Genomic DNA, 21,883 nt, shown 5'->3' on the forward strand with positions numbered 1-21,883 from the left:
CTATGTTCAGTATTTCAGCACTTAGTACCAGGTGTTTTTATTTTTGTCCAATTTTTTCTCTGTTTTATCAATCACCTGCTCACACTTCTCCCATTTCCATTGGTTGTTTTAATTCTCTCAATCCCCGCTCTCCACACCCATAGGCTTATGGCAATGACAGAATACCAGCGGTATCTCTGTTGGAATTTGGTTTACATTTTTGTATTTAAAAGTAATTTATAATTCACACTATTATCTGTATCTTAATAATGTTGAAAGCTGATAAAATTTAAAGTTTTATTTGTGCTTTTATTGGTCTTAATTTTTAGGAAACGTTGTAGGGAGTGACTTAAATTTGATCAACTGTCACTATCCTAGGATTAATTTATAGCCAAATGATGCATTTTTTTAAATGAATATGTATTTATTATAGAAAATGAAGGTTAAAAGTAACTTACCCACAATCTCCAACTACTAAAATGTAATCACTACTCAATGCCATTGTGTTATAGCTTTGTTTTCTATAGAGAAGCATATGTATGTCTATGTTATATATGTCTATATTATATATGTGTAGAGAACAAGAGAGAGAGATTTCTCAGAATCTTCTCAGAGACTGAGCAATGGGCTAAAAATGAATTATTCTGTGTATGAAAGGAAATTAAAAGGCATTTGTAAGCTATGATAGAGGGTTTGAAAAGATGGGCAAACAAAACTGATATCTAAAACTGATATCTAAAAGGTATTCCTTGCACAATATCACTAATCATCAGGGAAATGCAAATCAAAACTATAATCTCATACCTGTTAGAATGGCTGTCATCAAGAAGACAAGTGATAATAAGTGCTGGGATAGATGTGGAGAAAAGGGAACCTTTATACACTGTTGGTGGGAATGTAAATAGGTGCAACCATTATATAAAACAAATGGCAGTTCCTCACAAAATGAAGAATAGGTCTACCATATGATCCAGCAATTCTACTTCTGGATATATATTCAAATGATTTTGAAGAGATATATGGTCTCCTATATTTATTGCCACATTATTCACAATAACTAAGATATGGAAGTAACCTAAGCAATATATATGTCTGTGTATATAAATATATACTTGTGTATATGTGTGTGTGTGTAAATATATACACACACACACACATACATACAATGGAATATTATTCAGCCAGGGGGAATGAGGATATTCTGCTATTTGCAAAAACATGGATGGACCTTGAGCACATTATGCTGAGCAAGGTAAGATAGAGAAAAATAAGTGCTGTATAATATCACATCTATTGAAATTTTTAAAAGCCAGACTTATAACAATACAGAATAAAATGGTGGTAACCAGGGGATAGGGATCGGTGGGATAGGGCAGATGTTGTTTAAGGGTAAAACTTAACAGTGTTTAGTAAATAAGCCCTGGAAATCTAGTGCACAGTACAGTGAATACATACAACAATATCGTTTAATCATCACACTTGTTAAGTGACTAGAACTTAATTATTTTAACTACAAAAAAGGATAATTATGTAATGTGATAGAGGTGTTAATTATCACTACAATGCAATCATATTACAATGAATAAATGTATCAAATTAACATTCTTAACACTTTAAATGTATATGTTATATGTCAAATATATTTCAGTTAAAACAAAAGATAAAGGTATCCCTTAAGAAATTATATATATATATATCTACATATATATCTCTATACATATATAATATATCTCTACACATATATAATATAGACATATATATATAATTAGATACATATATATAGAATAGATATAGTCTATATATCTCTATACATATATAATATGTAGTCATAGATACAGTCTATATATCTCTACACATATATAATATAGATATATAGATATATATACAATTAAATACATAGATATAGAATATATTAAAAGTTTTTAGATTATATAGCCAAATTACCATAGGCTTATACTAATATTTATTTTCATCACCATACCCAACATAAGACTATTTTAAAAGTTTTTGCCAATTTTATAAATTTAAAAGATACTTTAATTTTTTTTTAGGTTAAATATTTTTCTCATATTTATGGGTCATGTCTTTTGGGTAGAAATTAGTGAATTATCTGCTCATATCTTTTGTTCATTGTCCATATTGTTTATTTTGTCCGTATCTACTAGGATATATGTTTTTTTAACTTTTTATGTCTGTAAGTATTTTTTGTATATAAATGACTTCACATTTCATTCCATTATTTTTGTTATAATTGTTTACCCAATTATCCATCTATGTCTCAATATTGTTTGCAATATTCTATTAATGTACAGAATTGTTAGTGTAGTTAAATTTAATCATTTTTATGAGTTCTTCCTTTGTCTATAATGCTTAAAAAGCTTATATATGATTAGAAAGCTTATTTCTAAGTCTCATGACTAAAAGATTCATATACATTTTTTCCATTTATTATAACTAAAATTACACTTATTTCATCACCTCATTTAAAAGTTATTTTTGTGTATAATCTAAGGTGATATAAATGAATGGTTTCCTAAGTATACTAGGTCTGCTTCTGAGTATTCTTCTGTTCTATGGCTTTTACAATTACATCAAGGCTAAATTATTTTAAATGTTAAAGAGTTTTGTATATTTTAGTAACTGGTAGTGCAAATACTATGTATTTCACTGCTCTTTGGCTAGCTTTATAAAATAATACTTTGAAGCTGTAATAAACATTTTATTACTTTTAGAATATACCTTTAATGTATAATTCATTCAAGCACATCATTAAATCATTGTTTTTTCAAATATATCTAATTAATATCTCATTAGCAAAATGTATCAGTAATCTTGGTGATAAGTCAATGTAACTAAAATTACATAGCTATAGAAATCAACCATTCAGATAGCTCCAATAAAAACCATAACTTGATTTACCAATTTCTTTGTAGTAATATGCTAGTATGATACACAGGGAAGATTTCTGAAGGGGTGGCGTTGTAAACTGGTTTCTATAATTATTCCTTGAGAGTTCATGAGAAACTCTGACATATTTGTTTAGAAAAACCTCTAGTACTATACACCTACAATTTTCTAATTGATTTGCTTTTCTCTTACCACTTGATTTCTACCACCTGCCACTCAGAGAAATTAGATGTTTCACTAATACAACAAATGATTCTAATAATTACAAATATTACACATCATTTTCCACATAATTACCTTGTGAAGTCTGTCATCTCCATCATGATCATACACATCTTCTTGGCCAGAACAATGATATCGTTGCTTGTATCATCCCATATCTCAATCTCAGCATCTAGTTTACTCTTTACTTTCTTGAAATCAGCAACTTGCTCAGCAATCTTTTCCTTTTCTGCCTCAGGCAATTGTGTCATCTTAGCCTAAAACATGAGATAATGAGATAATTAGATATATAATTGTCCTATGTCAAAAAACATTTTAGGAAGAAGTGGTCAATTATAGGATGTTCATAGAACTTGTTAATTTAAAAACAGAGACATGGTATAATATTTTTTAAGCAAAATAATCCAATTGTTCCAGGTTTAATTTTTCATATGAAAATAATTTTTGCTATAGGACCACAATGTTAAATTTGAGGATAACAAAGTATAATTTAGAATCTGATATATTTACTCTAAATATAAGTGTGGGATTTCTCAAATTTCTAATGTAGTAGAATTTTAAATTGCTTAAAACTTAATGTAATAGATCACAAATGTTAGAAAAGTATATACTTTATTTAACTGTACTATTGAGTTTCAAGAGGTAGATGTATAACAAAATTTATCTTGAAATTAGACTATGTCTACCTATGTATGTATATGTATTCAGACAGATACTTAGACAGACATCAAATATACGTTAGTTAACAGTAAGAGTGTACATTTATAAACCATATCTATATAGGCATACATTATTTTATTGAACTTCACTTTACTGTGTATCATAGATATTGCATTATTTTTATACACTGAAGGTTTGTGGCAATCCTACACTGAGCAAGTCTATCAGTGCCATTTTTCCAACAGCATTTGCCCACTTTGTGTCTCTGTATCACATTTTGGTAATTCTCACAATATTTCAAATGTTTATATTACTATTATATTTGTTATGGTGATCTTTGATCAGTGATCTTTGATGTTACTACTGTTTATTTTGGGACCCTATGAACCCCACCCATGTAAGACAGTTAACTTAATATATAAGTGTTGTACATCTTTTGACTCCTCCACTAATCAGCTGTTCCCCCATCTCTCTCCTTCTCCTCAGGATTCCCTATTCCTTATTTCTACAACAATACTGAAATTAGGCCAGTTAATAACCTTACAATGGCCTGTAAATGTTCAAGTGAAAGGAGTAGTTACATATCTGTCACCTTAAATCAAAAGCTAGAAATGATAAAGCTTTGTGAGGAAAGCATGTCAAAAGTCAAGATAGACTAGAAGCTAAACACTTTGTGCCAAACAGTTAGCTATGTAGTGAATGCAAAGGAAAAGTTCTTGAAGGAAATCAAAAGTGGTGGTACTCCAGAGAAAACACACATGATAAGAATGTGAAATAGCCTTATGCCGATACAGAGAAAGATTTACTGGTATGAACAAAAGGTCAAACCAGCCATAACACTCCCTTAACCAAAGGCTAATCCACAGCAAGACCCTAATTTTCTAAAATTCTGTGAAGGCTGAGAGATGTGAGTCATCTGCAGAAGAAATTGAAAGCTAGGAAACTTTCTTGAAGAAAATAAACCATTTCTATAACATAAAAGAACAAGGTGAAGCAGTACATGCTGATGTAGAAGCTGCAACAAGTCACCCAGAAGATCTCGCTAAGATCAGTAATCAAGGTGGTTACATAAAACAGAAGATTTTTCAGTGTAGACAATGCAGCCTTTTATTGAAAGAAGATGCCATCTAGGACTTTCATAACTAGAAAGTAGTCAATGCCTGGCTTCAAAGCTTCAGAGGAGAGGCTGACTGTCTTGTTAGAGGCTAATGCACATGGTGACTTTAAGTTGAAGCCAATACTTATTGGCCATTCTGTAAAGCCTAGGGCCCTTAAGAATTATGCTGAATCTACTCTGCCTGTGCTCCCTAATGAGGCAACAAAGCCTGGATGTTAGTACATGGGTTTACAGCATGGTTTACTGAATATTTTAAGCCCACTGCTGAGACTACTGCTCAGGAAATAAAAGATTCCTTTCAACATATTCCTTCTTGTTGATAACACACATGGTCACCCAACATCTCTGATGGAGAGGTAGAAGGTGAATGGTGTTTCCATGCCTGCTAACACAACATACACTCTGCAGCCCAAGGATCAAGGACTATTCTGACTTTCAAGTCTTATTATTGAAGAAATATCCTTCATAAGACATAGCTACCATAGGTAGGGATTCCTGTGATGGATCCGAGCAAAGTGAATTGTAAACATTCTGGAAAAGATTCACCATTCTAGATGCCATTAAAAACATTCATTATGCATGGGAAGAGGTCAAAATATAACATTCACAGAAGAAGTTGATTCCAACCCTCATGGATGACTTTGAGGGGTTCAAGACTTCAGTGGAGGAAGCAACTACAGATGTGGAAATAGAAACAGAACTAGAATGAGAAGTAGAGCCTGAAGATGTGACTGAACTGCTGCAATCTCATTGTCAAACTTGAATGGATGAGAAATTGCTTACTATGGATGAGCAAAGAAAGTGCTTTCCTGGACGGAATCTACTTCTGGTGAGGATGCTGTGAAAATTGTTAAAATGACAATAAAGTATGTAGAATATTAAGTAAATTTAGTTGATAAAGCAGCTGCAGGACTTGAGAAGATTGACGCCAGTTTTGGAAGAAGTTATCTGTGGGTAAAAGGGTCTCAAACAGCATTGCATGCTGCAGATAAATACCTTATGAAAAGAAGAGTCGATCAATGAGGCATTCTTTACTGCTGGCTTATGGGAGAATGGCCACAGCCACTATGACTTTCAGCAGCCATCACCCTCACCAGTCAGCAGCTGTAAACATTGAGGAGAGATCCTCTACCAGAAAAAAAGATTATGACTCACTGAAAGCTCAGAGAGTGATTAGCATTTTTTAGTAACAAATTATTTTTAAATTAAGATATGTACATATTTAGACATAATGCTATTGTATACTAAATAAACTACAGTATAGTGTAAATATAAATTTTATATGCACTGGGAAACCAAATTTTTCTTTTGACTTGTTTTATTGTAATTTTTACTTTATTGCAGTGGTCTGGAACTAAACCCACAATATCTCCATGGTACATTTGTATAGATAAGCACAAATATAAAATCATAAGGATGTCTATGTATTTTGTATATATAAACAGATTCAGGTGTCTATATGTAGACAAACTATTTGGAGGGAAGAGTGAAAATGTTATGGGAGGGTTTATTAAGGCAACCTTCCCTAATTAACATCTTAAGTTTTGAGGTACTGTTTGCCTGTGCACAGTAAGTTTAATGTGTTGGCATAATATCATTCTTTGCATATGTCATATTTTGAACAGTATGTAACTTGCACTTTCCACTTGCAATTTAAAATGTGTGATGGTTAGAAAACCATCTATACCTCTAACCTACCATTTTCACAACCTTAGCACATTTGACCTATGACGTTTTGTGAAATAAAAAAGAACTTTGAAATAAATGATTCGACAATATCAAGGCCATAAAATTTCAAAGACAGTTTATGTAACTGTATTGCCAAAAAAGGAATCCATGTATATTCTACTGGTAGAATGAGTACATAGGTCTAAAAGGGAGCACTTAAAAAGGGTAAATCATATTAGTGGAGTTTACTTATTTGATTATTCATATAGAATATATGATAACTACAATGTCTATGTATATCCAGATGTTAGTCTTTAGGACACCTGTAGATAGGTAAATAAGAATAAGTTACCCCACAAGGCTTTGAAATACTCTGTATATTAGGTTCAGAACACTGAAAGCACACAGTGTACAATAGAGAAAAGCTTAAATACAGTGTACAATAGAAAAATCAATAGTGTACAGTAGAGAGAAGCTTAAATACATGAGTGAATCAATCATACACAGTGAAGAAAATATGAATGAAAGAATTACAATGAGAAATCAAACCAAAAAATAAAACTCAAAGAACCAATATCAAGTATCTGTCATTTGCTATCTATTGATTATAAGCCTAACTCAGGGTTTCAACTTACTTGTTACTATGTAGAATCTCAGATTAATTATCCATGCTTCAGTTCTAACCTAGTAACGAAAACAAGCAATGAGGCTTTCTAATTTGAAGTGTCCTTTAAATTCCTTAGCATAATGCTTGACATATACTAAACGCTCAATCAATAACAATTATTTCCTGTTCATTTAAGAAAACTATCAAAATATATTTATGTAGTGTTTAACACTGTTATATTTTCCTTATTTATTTTATTCAAAGAATTAAATTATGAGACTAGGATTTTAGCTGATGAGCTATACAGGCGACTCTCCCTTAGGAATCTCTAAATAGTTTGTGGTTTCTTTTCTCAGGAAATAATGCCTATGTGATTTGTTAAAAGAAGAGCAACTTTTACTACTGCTGGCATATGGCAAAGCACAGAAACAAAGACAGAGCCACTGATGCCTGAGACCAGTAGTATGCAAGCACATTAAGTAAATTATAAGCTACTAACCATTAAAGTAGCTCAAAAATAGAAATGAGTTTTCCCCGTCTTGACTACTAGTTGTTATCATTCTCTCCATTTTCATAAAAAAAAATACTGGTTAAACTTTCAAAGGATAATAGCTGTAAGTAGATTCATTTAGGACCCCTTTTTAAGGTATTTGTCTCAGAGAGAATAAGTCCATGACGCTGGATCTAATAAATAATTTGTAAGTGTACACTGGTCTACCAGAAAAAATTACTCACTATCTTCACAATGAAGTTAAGACTATTCAAGGGGTGGTCTTCCAAGTTCTTTTCCTCCGAATGCCACTGATTTCCAATATGATCTTGAAGTAGTCACTTAACCCTCTTGTCTAAGTTTCCTCAGATACAAAATGACAATAATTACAACTGCTACCCACCTGCCATGCAGGGAACAGAGTGGATTGTTGGATAACATTGAGACTGACCCTGTCACGGACAGCAGTCTCATCGGTTGCACTTGATTTCCTTAATAACATCTCAACTCTCATAGTGAATTACAATTGGCAGGTGTTTACTTCTGACAAGATATGGGCAAAAGTTGGGCAATAGTTTACAAAATTAAAAGTTCTAGAGAATTCTGACTCTTTTCCAGAGGAGGAATAACCACCCCAAATCATTAAGTTAGTGACTGACTCCTTTACTGAAGATTTTTAGTGCTCCTGTGAATAACTTATTACATGTTATCAATCAGTTTCAGTCTCTATGAAAATCACAAAATAGGACTTAAGAGAATACTTGGTATTTAGAAATTCTGGATATAAGTTCCTAATTGGATTATTTTCTGCAGGAGTAGCAAAGAAATTGAGCCACAAAGCTTAAGACAAATAAGGTAAGTGGAATCTCTGATATTGTCATCAGCAGGCTGTGTGTCTCAGCTGTTGTTCAAACCTACAGAGTAGAACCTTGATATAAATAGCTAACAAAGGCTTTTTGAATTGTTGCTATCCAGATGAGATTATACTGTACCTAAATTTGGAATCTATTGCCAAAGTCAGTGAAAATAGTTAACATTTATATTTGCCAGATACTTTTTAGGCATCTTACATATATTTATTTAGATTTCAATCTTCATAGCAGCCCTATGAAGTAAGTACATTATTATTCTAATTTTATAGATTATGAAACTCAGTTCTCAGAAGTTAATTTATTTATTCAAGATTACAGTGTTAATCAATGGTAGAACCTGAGTGCAAATCTAGGATCTTCAGCTATAGAAAGTTTGTTGTATCACCATGCCAATAAATATGGAGCAATATTGCCCGCAATATACCAAACTATCCTCATTCTCCTTTATGAGATTTCTCTATCACCTTCTACCTTTGAATGCAATTACTTGCAAAGTGTAGGCACATATCTTTTAGCATCTAAGTTTTCTCATTTTTAAACTAGGGACAATGATATTCACCTCACAAATTGTCTGAGATATCAAATGCATATGAATACACTTTAAAAATTCTGATGTATTATTAAAAACCAATTGTTACACAAACAGATTTAAATCTGCACTCTATGCAGTGATCCTCAGAGCTCTATTTCTAATGCCATCCTTTTTAAAATGAAAGTTGTATTTTCCCATTAGCCTACCAGACATTTTCAAGTGTAGATGTATCATTTACAATTTTAGCTCTAAAACAAGAGTTAGTGGAATTTTTTCTGTAAAAAGCAAAATAGTAAACAATTGTGCTTTTCAAGCAGTACTGTGCCACGCTATTGCATTATTCAACTCTGCTACTGCTATAATGTGGGAGCAACTTTAAGTGGACACCAAAAGTTGAATTTCATGTAATTTTTACATATCACAAATAATTATTCTGATTACATCTATTCTGAATTTTTTTCAACTATTTAAAAATTTAAAAACCATCCTTAGCTCTTAGGCTTTAGAAAAACAATTGGTGGGCCAGATTTGTCCTGCTGACTATAGTTTGTCAACACTTGCCAAATCCTTTATTCTCCTGATTTTTGTTCCTCAGTAGTACTGCCTGCTAGCTTGTCTTGAAATCTCATTACAAAAAACAGTTCTCCCCTTTTCTTTATCTATCTCATTCTGTTAGACACAAAGTTTGTTCTCTAATACTTTTATCTCACCTATCTCCTCCTGTGTATTCACATTATTACTATACAAGTTCAGGTCTTAATTTTCTCTCTCATTTTCAATCCTTTTCTCTTGGTACCACTTGATTCAATCTTTCTCACTTTGATAGGCTTGTGCAATTTTTAAGCAGAAAATAAAAAACCTTCCATGTCTCCTTAGTAGAAAAAAATATCAATTCCTCAAATACCACCATTAAATTTGTTAAAGTAGAATATTCATATATAAAAATGTCCAAATCATAAATGTACAGTTGGCAATATTTTCACAAACTGAGTGAATCCATGTACCTAGCACCCAAATCAAGAAACAAAACGATTACCAGCACCCCAGAGGCTTCCTTGTGTTCTAGTCTAGTCACCATCTCCTAAGAAAAATTATTACCTTAATTTCTAAAACTATAGATTTTACTGTTTTTGAACCTTATAAAAATGGAATAATAAATAGTATATGTACTCTTGTGTCTTATTTTTTATGTCCAATGTTTGTGTATTTGAAATATATCTATATTGTTGCATGGAATTTATAGACTGCTTATTCTCATTGCTCTATACACATAGTGCTCACTGTGCAGAGATACAACATTTATTTATGTTCATTATTGATGATCTTTTGGGAAGCATTCTATTTTTGACTATTATGAATAGACAAAATAGTCTTTTTGGTGTACTTTTTTCTTGAGTGTATATCTCAGAGACTTATCATTAGTTCACAGGGACCACCGTAACTAGCTTTTCAACATCATTTCATCTTATGTCCTTTCAGGTACTGTACCCTAAGCTGGACTAAGCTATTGTGTTGCAGGTAAATATCTTGCGTTATTGCCCATTAGTTATTTTGCTCACATTCTTTCCTTTACCCATCTTTGTTGGTTCAAAATTAATCATGTCTCCAAGTCAAATTCATATAATACATCTTTCTTTACCAGCTGTAATTAGTCTTTAAAAATTTCAGAATATGTTATCAGTTCTTCCTTCAAGACATTCACATTATTCTCTTTTGTAGTCTAATTATTTGTGCACATTTATTTGTGTTTTATTGGTCTCCTTTCCCTAGACTATAAGTTCCCTGAAAGGAGGGACATACACATGATAAATGTTTTTTATAGTTGTTAACAGAAATAGTCAAGAGATAAATAATGGTTTTGTGGGATCAAAATTTTACATTGACCTTGCATTTTCTTTTTCACCTATATGTACACATTTTTCAAGCTTCTACCTCTAGAAGGTAGGAATTAATTTCACTTATGCAGTTTTCCTTTCCACTTTCATATTCTTCTAAGACTATATTAATAGCACAATTGATCTTTTCATCTTCTCTTTACTGTTGTATTTCCTTATACTTATTCTACTACTTAAAATATTGATGTGTTTATATTACTTCTTAAACATTTTCAATGATTTTCATTACCTCTTAAGGAAGATAGAAAGAGAAGAGTGGCATAATAGGAAAAATGGAAAAATAGGTGTCATACAGAGCTTCATTCAAACTCCAAATCAGCCATGATAAACGATAAACCTATTAGGGGTTTTCTGACAGAGTTATAGCTATAAACGATGACATCTAGAATATGTTAGGGACTTAGTAAATGGTTCTTATGACTAATGTATAAAAAAGTATTAACCTGGCCCTCAAGACTTTTCACAATATTGTGGGGAAAGACAGGTAAAAATATTCACCTAGCTACCTACCAGAACTTAGGCAGGCATCAAGTAAAATGTTTGGAGTAAATATATTCCATAAGTAATAAACTATACAGAAATAGAAGGGCATTATAATTCTTATATTCTTATAAGCTCCAGAACTGAAATTATTTTGCAGATAAGGAAACAGTCCCAGGGAAGAGAAATTAGTTGAAAAATGTTATCCATTTGCATAGTAGCAGATTCTGTACTTAAATTTGTATGTCATCTGTAGTAGTTGTCTCTTTCCATAAAATTGTTCTACTTTATTTAGCTGTGACTTTTTCATAGAAACTCAGTTCTCAGGTAAATCATATAACTGTTACTTTCCCTATCCATAAACCTGGATGGAACATATAAGTAGTATTTTATTAGTAAAAATAAGCCACAATTGCTATTTTTAAAAATTTTATAAATATTAGAGAATTCCTAATCAATTAGTATCACTCAAGTGGTTAGGTAGCTAGAAATCAACATTCAAGATAATATGTTTTATAAACTTCTAAAATATATGCAGTCTATGCATATTGGATAATATTTCTAAAAGAAGAATTCTTGTTTTTACCTCTAGAGTTTATATAATTTAATAGTAGCATTTGTGTCTTTTTCTTTTTAATAAGCCCAGAGGCATTTAGGAAATTGGTGTGTTTTTAATATATCAAAAATATAAACAGTAGAACATTCTGTTGTGGTTTAGAAAATCTGAAGTGCTGCCAGTAGAAAGTCAACTTTCTTAAAATTTGGAGAACAAATTCATGAAAAAGATTTATGCATTGTTATTTTAAGCACACTAAATTGTGATTTCAAACATATTCCTGACAACTTATTAAGAAAAGTTTTCCATAATATTTTAAAATAATATTTGGGGATTGGAACTGGGCTTTGCTTTAAGGAATGATATATATTTCTACATTTTTATGCATAGCCCTTTAAGTCATATTTATAAGTGTATTAGCATTAAAAAGCTTTCTGTTTCCTCATCCCTCAAAAAATAACATGCAACACCTCATGTGTTACACTTAGATCTCAATCAGGTATAAAACTATTTCATTTTATCGTAAAACTTTCTAGGCGTTAGGGCTGGTCAAAACAGAATAAATTATTAAAATCCAGGCTTACTTGATTATCTGTGTTCTAAAAGTAATAATAATGGTAATTAATATTTGTTCATGCTTCCCACATGCCAGTCACTTTGCCAATCATTCTTTAAAATAGTATCCTATTTAAATAATAATATTCTGAGGTAGATATTATTAATACCTATTTTTTACATTGATGAAAATAAGGCCCGCTAGGGACATATGCGTATCTCCTATAAATCAAGACCTCCAATATTTTTTTCTTTTACATCATACTTCATTATTTATAGTTTCATTTGCAATATAGTTTTTAGCACTGGGATTAAATTCAGTTTTGAAAAACAAAATAGTCATGTACTATTTGTGAACCAAATTGTGTTCCAGTTCTAGTAAGAATAATGACTGTAAAAAGCTCTTTAGAGACAACTGGAGAAATCTGAAATATAGACTGGGTCAGAGTCAAAATTAAGAAGTAGTAATTTTCCTCATTGTGATGACAATATTGTGGGTATATAAGAGAATATCCATTATTTTAGGAGATACTTGCTGAAATATTTAGGCATCAAATGCTATGATGTTGCAAATTACTTTGAAGTGGGTCAGATAAAAATGTAAATATGTCTCTGGCAGTATGTTAAAACTGCTTTATTTTATTTAGGTCATCAGAATATAGTGCATATTGTACTAATGTTTAAAATTTTCTATGCCTTTAATTTTCTCAAAATAAAACAATTATAAAACAAACGATATTTTCTATGTTCTTGTTTTCTGGAGGCATCAGGGATTTTATAGGCCACATGGTCTCTTATCTTAAAAGGCATTCCATCTGCAATGCCCCTGACCAGTGATGCTTCAGCCTCCTCTTGGACAAGCCTGAAGGCCCAGTGCTGGGTTCTCTAATACCAGGAGATAAAGTAGTCCATGCATATTTTACCAGGAAAAAAGAAAACAATGAATGAGTTTGTAGCATAGAAATCTTCATGTTTTGAAACTCCATTGCTATATAGAACAAAGGAAAAATGGAATAAGTAAATATCATAAAGGCTGTGAGAAACTTAAACAAACTGGAGAAGCCCATTCATTTTATTCACAGGAGTGCCTTTAAGATGTGACTCAGAGCCTAACTTTTACTTTTCACACAATTTAAGGAAGTTTAATTACCTGAATTCGATGCCCCAGTTTATAGTAAATTGGAAGTAGACAGGAGGTGTGTTAGTTTGACCCCAAGGAAGGAAACGAAAACCAATGAGGAGACAGAAAGCTTAGGTAACTGGGGCGTTTCATTTAATGAATAAGCTTTCCTGCTCATATCCTGACGTCTCCATCCTATCATTGTATTAGAACGTAGTACAGTTATATTTGGTCATCATACTGACAATGAGTCATCTACAACATCATCACCCAGCATTTACTGATTTTCTACTGCATAGTGGAGTTATATGGCACATTTCCTGCTCTCAAGGATACTAAAATCTCCCAGTGCAGAAAATATTATATTTAGAACATTTTGGTTGGTAAATTAAGAAACACAGAATATCATTTGAAAATTAATTCCAGTAGACATTTTTTACATTTAAAAATGCATATTTTGGTCCAAAATAGCTTCTCTTAAAGAGTTCCAGGAAGTCAAGTTTTTACCAAGTATGGTTTTCATTTATAACTAATTAAAATATTTTTTAAGTTAAATCTTGACAAGGTGTATGAATAGTTTACCACTAAAATAGGTATTATTTGTGCAAATACATATGGCTCTATTGTTTCTTTGCATACTTTCTTCTCAATTACACTTTTATAATGAACATAATTTTATAAAATGTATACATGCATTAAATGTATAACTGAATATAAATATAATCAACAGATTTCCCTTCCAATAGTTTGTGGGACTTTGAACACTTGATTCTATTTTTCTAACAGTGCTTTTCTTGACAAAATAACAACCTGAGGAATATAGAATTGCAAATATTCATATTTGGTTGTATATTATGCTTATAAATATGTCTATATTATTATGATTTAATATGGTATCATGATTAATGATCTATAGAAATATGATGACAATACCTGTGTTCACATACATATGGCAAAGAAGATGAAAACCATTAGTCTCATTAGATTGTATCAGTTGAACCCAGATTATGTAATACCCAAAGAAAAGTGAACAGTTCTATTTTTATATAATATATAGCCTATTTACCACTTGGTAGGTATTTATAATGGTAAATATATATGTGTGTTTGTGTGTATAAATATGTGAAAATCCATAGTATTATATTTTTGTTACTCCATTACTAGGTAATGGTCTATGTGTCTGCTCATTTGTGAATTAAGAAACACGGTTAACTAAAGTTTTCATATCTTGAAACATAAATAAAATTGAGTCAAACCCCTTATGCACTCTTAGCCTAATGTATTGAGAATTCCAGACTCCCTCCCAAAGAGCTCTACAAATTTCTGAGGACTTAATCCCCATACGCTACCTATTTTGCTCTGCATTTCTGCCCTCACTGGTGTATTGCTTTCCCTTGAGGCTAATTTTCTATAACTGTTCTCTTCTCACTTTGTTGTAGTAACCCAACATTTTAAAACTCTTTAAACATCATCCATACACATAATTTGTGTGTATGGAAACATTTGTGAAAATTTTTCGGGTAACATGGGAATTTTGCAAAGAGGGAATAGAAATAACTTAAAATTATAATCTATCTGGTTTTCATCTAAGAATAGAAAATTGGAGAAATCATTACTCCCACACTGAAAACAACAATAAGTCAGAAAGTCTAAAAAGTTCATGGCTTTCTTTTTTTTAACTCAACTGAGCTGTCAATGAAAAAATACATTATGTATATGTGGGTAATATTGCAGTATTTCCAGAATCTCTCACCTGGCCTTAGTGCAGTTCCATATCAATAGGTGTTTCCAAAGGGTGGAGAGAAGTAGCCATCTCCATATCAATAGGTGATTACAAGGGGGAGCAGAGCATATCTGAACTGGAGAGGTTGGGTGGGGCCCCTTATTTCTGCAGCTGCATCATGGGAGACACGGGTGAGCAGAAGTAGATGACTGCTTGTTTGCGATAAATGGGTTTCTCCCAGTTTACTTCTCCCTTTGACTGATTTCGGTTTCAAAGGTATTTTCCCCTGGGATTATCCCCCAGAGTTACAGAGACTGAACCCAATTCTGATGAATTAAAAAAAAAAAAGATGGGACAGTTTATAAGCATTGGGATGTGCTTATAGAAAAGTACCGGAGGACAGGTTGGTCACTGTGATTATGCTATCTGTGTTTACTAATGGCATTTATTAAAGTTAGGCTCCTACTTGCCAGCAGAAGCTGGTAGATAGAGGCACAATCTTGATACTACATTTCAAAGGGGTAGCTCCCAGGTCCTTGAGAAAAACATTCCTGGGTTGTAAACGTGCAAAAGGCTTGGAGAATATTTGCATCTCAAAGGGGCAGAGAAAGAATTTTCAACTGGAAGTTTTCTAAAGTAAATGCTCTAAGAAAAGGGAAGTCAGTGATGTACAGTCAGGAAGAAAATGTCTAGTGTTTAAGTCAAGCTGAGAGGAACGTTAAAGTCATCTTGCAGAAATCATAAAGAGACCAGCTGACCTGAGGTGTAGGGACAGGCAGGTCCTTGCTGGAAAAAATGCTATGTAAATGCTTGCTTGGACAGATGCCACTGGACTTCAGCTAAAACTGTTGACAAAGTGGTTAAACTTGGATCATCTTGTGATGCCAAAAAAGTAAGCAATTGCTCAAAAAAGAACAGAAAGGACATGTAAAAAAGAAACAGTAGCTAAACTCTTAATTGTAGCAAGATTCTGGGTTGAATATTAAAATTAGTAGATAAAGGTTTGAGAAGAAATGACTTGAATAGTCTTAAAGCATTTCCCCTAAGACATTAATTACAAAGAAAAAAATAACAATAACTTTATAGTGGAGAAAGTCAGCAACCAACACTCTAAGTGGCAAAGGCCAATATCACCAGAAAGGTGACCTGTTCACATCTTGTTCCTCCTGATTTGATGGACTGAGGACGAATGGATCCTGTGGCATTCCTTCTGGAAATGCATAATCTTAAAATAATCCTTAAAAAGTGTAGAACAAATCCAAATTAAGGGACATTCTATGAAATGCTTGATCTGTGCTTTTCAAAAGTATCAAGGTCCAAAAGACAAGGAAAGTTAAGGAATTGTCATAAGTCTCCAAGAAAAAGGAGAGGTGACAATTGAATGCAATATTGGACCCTGGCTTTAATCCTAGAACAAATAAGAACATCGGTGGAAAAATTGATGAAGTCTATAGTTGAGTTTATAGTTTAATACCAATGTTCATTTCTTAGTTTGACAAATAGACCTTAGATCTACAAGATGTCAACACCAGGAGAAACTGGGTAAAGGGAATATGGGAACGCTCTGTACTATAATTGCAACTTTCCTGTAATTCTAAAATTAATTCAAAGTAAAAATTGAAACAATTAAAAATATGTATCCCAATCTTCAATGTAACTTTAGCAAGCACATGACAGTCTATTTCTTAGTGGTAACCTTTTAAGTCCCATGTTCTTACTTTCTCTCCTATGTGTTCTTCTACGAGAAAAAAAAATGTATATTTTTAAGCAAACTTTTTAAGTGTTGTTTCATATCTGTTCACGCATTATAGCTTCATCTTCCATCACTATATAGCTTATTTTACTGAAGAGTCTTCTCCTTAAGAGAAAGTCTTAAATTGTTAAAATATCTTTTTCTCCTTGCTGGAGACCTTTCTTAGCAAAAAAGTGAAAAGGAATGAGGGCAAAAATAACCAAGAAATCATTATCCTAAGATTATAGAGACACACCAAAGCAGATCTGAATGTTCACTTATAAACTGTGAAGCAGTAAAAGTCCACTTACTTTTAGGTAACAACATTATTTTATTTAGAAACCTTTGTCACATCTTAAGGTGACAATGCCATCACTAAATGACATATAACTTGTGATTTAGGATGTTTTGCTACCACAGTAAAACGAGATGAAGTCCAGTTTGTTCCTACTGAGAATTCCACACGAGTAAGGCAGCTGGATGACTCAAATAGTGCTGCTCTTCCTGTTTGGAGTGTTTTTCCTGATTGCCACTGCCAGCACGTCCTTGGTTTCACCTCAAAGCCAGGGGTCTCTACATACTTCCCACCTAACAGCCCTGCATGTGTGGACAAATAAAATTTCTCTTAACTACGTACAGGCAGCAAACATGAGGCTGGATTAGGTATAGCAGCATTAGATAAAATATTAGAGATTAAAAATGGCAGTCAGATAGAGAGTAATATGATCTTGGTAAAGAGACATCTAAAATCTGGCTCAGTATTCCATCCTAATTATTGCTCACCCTTTATATTGTGGAAATATATTTTAGTATCCATTACTGACCACCCAGGCATCTAACTGGACATTCTTGTATCCCAAACATAACCCAGGTGACCCAGACCCAGAGAAAAAGGACTTTTCTATTTCAGCTCCCTGAGCACTCACTTCTTCTCCAACTGATTGAAATGAGAAATGGTAGTGAGTCTTCAGAAAAGACCAAGCAAACTTTCAAAATGTAGCCTTGCAGGCTCCCAAAGTATCCTCACAAAACACTATGTGACAGCAGATGATTTCCATATGAAATATGTCTTCTGCTTTAGTGGTATTAAGTTTAGATCCTCTTATGGTCTGGAATGTCTTAACATTTATCAGAAAGTAAATATGATTTCTAAAATTCTAGATTACCTGGAAAAATGCAGACATAGTTATTAAGTAAATAAATGTAATTGGCTGTAAAGGTATGTAAAGTTTCCTAACAAACACTTTTCATAATAGAATTTTTGAACTTGACAAATAAAGGACATTCTTAGAAAAAGAACTCATCTTGATGAGTTGAATATGTTTTATTTGTATGTACACTGCATATTTCTATTTTCTCTAAGCCTCCTGAAGCTTAAGATTAATTTAATACATCTTCAGGTGAATTATGAACTGTTCTCCCAGAGACATTTCAAAGGCACATTTCAATGTTATGTATCTATCATTATCTGTCTACTTACTTACTTATCTGAATATTTACTTCTTATTTAAATGATGTAAGATTCCACTGAAACTTCCTTGGGGCCTTACAGGTCAGAACACTGGGACAACAATTAGGAATTGGTTCCCAGAGGCCAAGACATTCGGACTCTCCTGACAAGATGAAAATCATCAAGTACCTTGCAGCAGACAATGATAACGTCTTCCTTGTGTTGCTCAGGAGAATTTACAAAGTGAGGCAATAAATGAGAAATCAAGATAGAAAAACTTATAAAAGAATTCTTCAAATTAGTTGCTCTTTTCAAGATTGAGTCTCATAATTCAAAAGAATACACACACAAGAGCTTGAAAAGATTTGCCAGCAAGAATAAAATGACATATTCATTTCAAAATTTAAGGTTGCATTTTTATTCGGTAATATTAAAAAAATTATAATGTTAGTGAGAAATCATTGAGGAAAATAAATGAGGAAGGGGCAGCTGGATAAAGTGGTAGGCAGAGGAAACATGACACAATAAAGCACGGCAGAAGATCTCTCACTCAACTGCTGGCCTACTTTGAGCATATGATTTTCATCCCCACATGAGTTCACCACATAAGAAACTGAGAACTGGTGTCTGTTGGCATAATGTGACCAGCTGTTATCCTTGGACCATAAGGATTCTCAAAATACAGTTCAACTGCACCTGGAATAGATTAACGCTTATCTGATGGGTTAATAGTGTGGCAATTTGAATAATTTGTTTCCTTACTTAAAGCATGTTATTATTGTTTGCATTTTTTTATTTACTATTTTTAGATGTTATGATCAAGAAATAAAAAAGAGAATATTGGAGAGTGTTCCCAGAGAGTCACAATGTTGGTATATTATTCTGACAATTCAAACAGTTCTCTTAAAATCTAGGTTTAAGATCTAAAAACGGCTTTCTCATTTTTATATATTTATGCTTATAGTTACAGTGCCTATAGTATTCATAATTCTTTAAACAAATATCACAAGGTTTAATATGTTCTGAAATTAACTTCTTTCTGTATTATATTGTTAGATCTCAATGGACTCTTCCCTCTAGAAGCAATAGAGGTAATTCAATTCCTTTCTTACGCAGTTCCCCAAAATTATTTTATATGGGTATTTATGCTAAAATCTGGTACAGTTACTGCCTGAGATTCAAAATGTGTAAAACACTCCTTTGCTAATGCAACAATGAAAACACAGGGTTAATAGAAACACCTATCCCACATCAGCAGCACTAACAATCCACTAAGGGTGTATACGCTGAATCCATATGGTCAGAACACACATCGACATTAAATAAGCAAATCATAATTCTTCTCTTCTGAATGTGCATTTGGAGAGGCAAACATCTGGGTTGGAAAGGCACTTAGGAGCACACAAGGTTTTTCCAAGGAAAATTCCATTCATGAACTAGAAATGATACTCTATTCAAGTGGCAACATCTGTCACATGCACCTAACTTGGCACTAAGGATGTACACGAAGCTGTGCCTATGAGCCCAAGCAGGTAATAAAATTAAGACCTCTATGAGTTAAGCTTTTAAAGGTAAAACTCCAAGTCATTTGGAGGAACCATTCAAAAAGATATATACCATTTCTACTGCAGCCTCAATAAAGCTTACAAAGAAAATCTGTAGTAATTAGAACATTTTCAAAGTAAAAGATGAGATGGGATGTTTTTTGCCAAAAGTACTAAAGTATGAGATTGAATAGGTCTGCAATATATTTTTAAATTGGAGGACAACTATGTGTTGCAAATCATTCTAATTTACCAAGTAAAACTATAAAGTATACACACACACTCAAACCAAAAATGAGGGAGGACGTAAACACAAAAAACCTTACCATCTGCTATCACTATTATTTTATTTAAAAAAGGAAAGTATTTAAACAAAAATAATTAAGAAGAACCCAACTGAAAAGGACAAACTTTCCTGAGAAAAAATGTCTGGTGCTGTGGTTGGTTTTACATCACCCTTCCCTCTAAGCCCCACCTCCTTGTTTCTGCAGTGTGTTCTGATGTTTTTAGTTGTCACAACGAAGATCAGGTGCTGCTGGCATCAGACCTGTTCAACTGGCAAGAGGCCAGAGATGCTACAGTGCACAGGAATAGTTCCCCACAACAAACAATTGTTGACCCAAAATGTCCATAGAACAATGGTTGAGAAGCCCTGCCTTACATTAACGTTTTGGCCAAAGGCCAGTAGACACTGGCTCAGACTGACCCCCATGTGTTGGTCAGATTGTGAAACCAGTGATATCTGACATGCTGGTTTGTCTTTCAACTTATGTTTTGCTTTCAATTATTTTGAATAATAATTTAGTAATAAAATTGCAGTGGTAAAGTTTTACCCTACCGATTAGGACCAGACTGAAAAATTGGTCACAAAACTGCAGTTTTATTATTTTGACATAGATTCTATCCACAATTAGTTTGTATCTGAACTTCAAGATATTAGAGTCAATCAGGATGTAGTGGTCTTCATAATTTGAAAGTAAAAGGATATTTTGCTATTGTGAGTTGAGAATTTGTAGTCTCCATCAAAAGACAGGAAACAAATCTCTCCTCATACCAGGCTTTAATAACACATGCTTCATTAAATATTCAGTGAAAGTGTATATACTTTCCATTAATATCACTTTTTAACAATGGAATGGATTTACAATCATTGTTTCTTCTAGATAGTAAAACTAGAGTTACTTATTTTTTTCCCTAAAATTTATTTGGACCATGTGGGTATATAAAATTATGCATAAACTGTAAAGAGTATGGTAGACCTCTTTTTGTTTCTGTACTTTCATACATAGTACTTGTGTATTTATAAAATACTGTTTTATATATCAAAGATTTTAAAGGTGAGATTACAGTAGCTGTCACCAAGTATTAAGTATGTATGTAATTATGTCTACAAATTATATTACAAAAGTAGATCATATCACATATGCTTTTCTGTTACGTCTTATTTTTTAAAGTATTTAAATGTCTGTAAAATACAGCTTCAGCAAATTTCACATCTCTTTTACTCATTGTATAGATCCATCATCATCTATTTATAAATTTTCAATGGTTATCAAGTGTTTCTGATTTATGTATATAGTATGAATATAGATAAATGTGTATATGTCTGTGTGTATATATTTATATGTATTGAGTAGGCTGTGATTGATAAATATCTGCATTTTTGAAAATGCACCTGGAAGAAAAATTCTAGAAGACAAAGAGAAAGTACTTCTCTGAAGGCTTTGAATGAGTAATTTCCTCTCCCTTTAGAAAGCTTGCCACAATTAACATC

At 32.6% G+C, this 21,883-nt stretch overlaps 1 protein-coding gene across 4 annotated transcripts in view; it reads right to left on the reverse strand.

Moving 5' to 3' along the window:
* The window catches only part of CTNNA3 (catenin alpha 3), a 1,667,940-nt gene that overhangs the window by 116,907 nt on the left and 1,529,150 nt on the right, over positions 1–21,883 (reverse strand). For all 4 annotated transcript variants that reach the window (XM_057505911.1, XM_057505908.1, XM_057505909.1 and 1 more), the window contains exon 15: positions 3,184–3,365. In XM_057505911.1, coding sequence (XP_057361894.1) covers positions 3,184–3,365 — 182 coding nt within the window. The remainder of the gene's footprint in view (positions 1–3,183; positions 3,366–21,883) is intronic.

The sequence above is a fragment of the Manis pentadactyla genome, chromosome 8, assembly GCF_030020395.1.
Source record: "Manis pentadactyla isolate mManPen7 chromosome 8, mManPen7.hap1, whole genome shotgun sequence".
Classification (NCBI taxonomy): Eukaryota; Metazoa; Chordata; class Mammalia; order Pholidota; family Manidae; genus Manis; species Manis pentadactyla.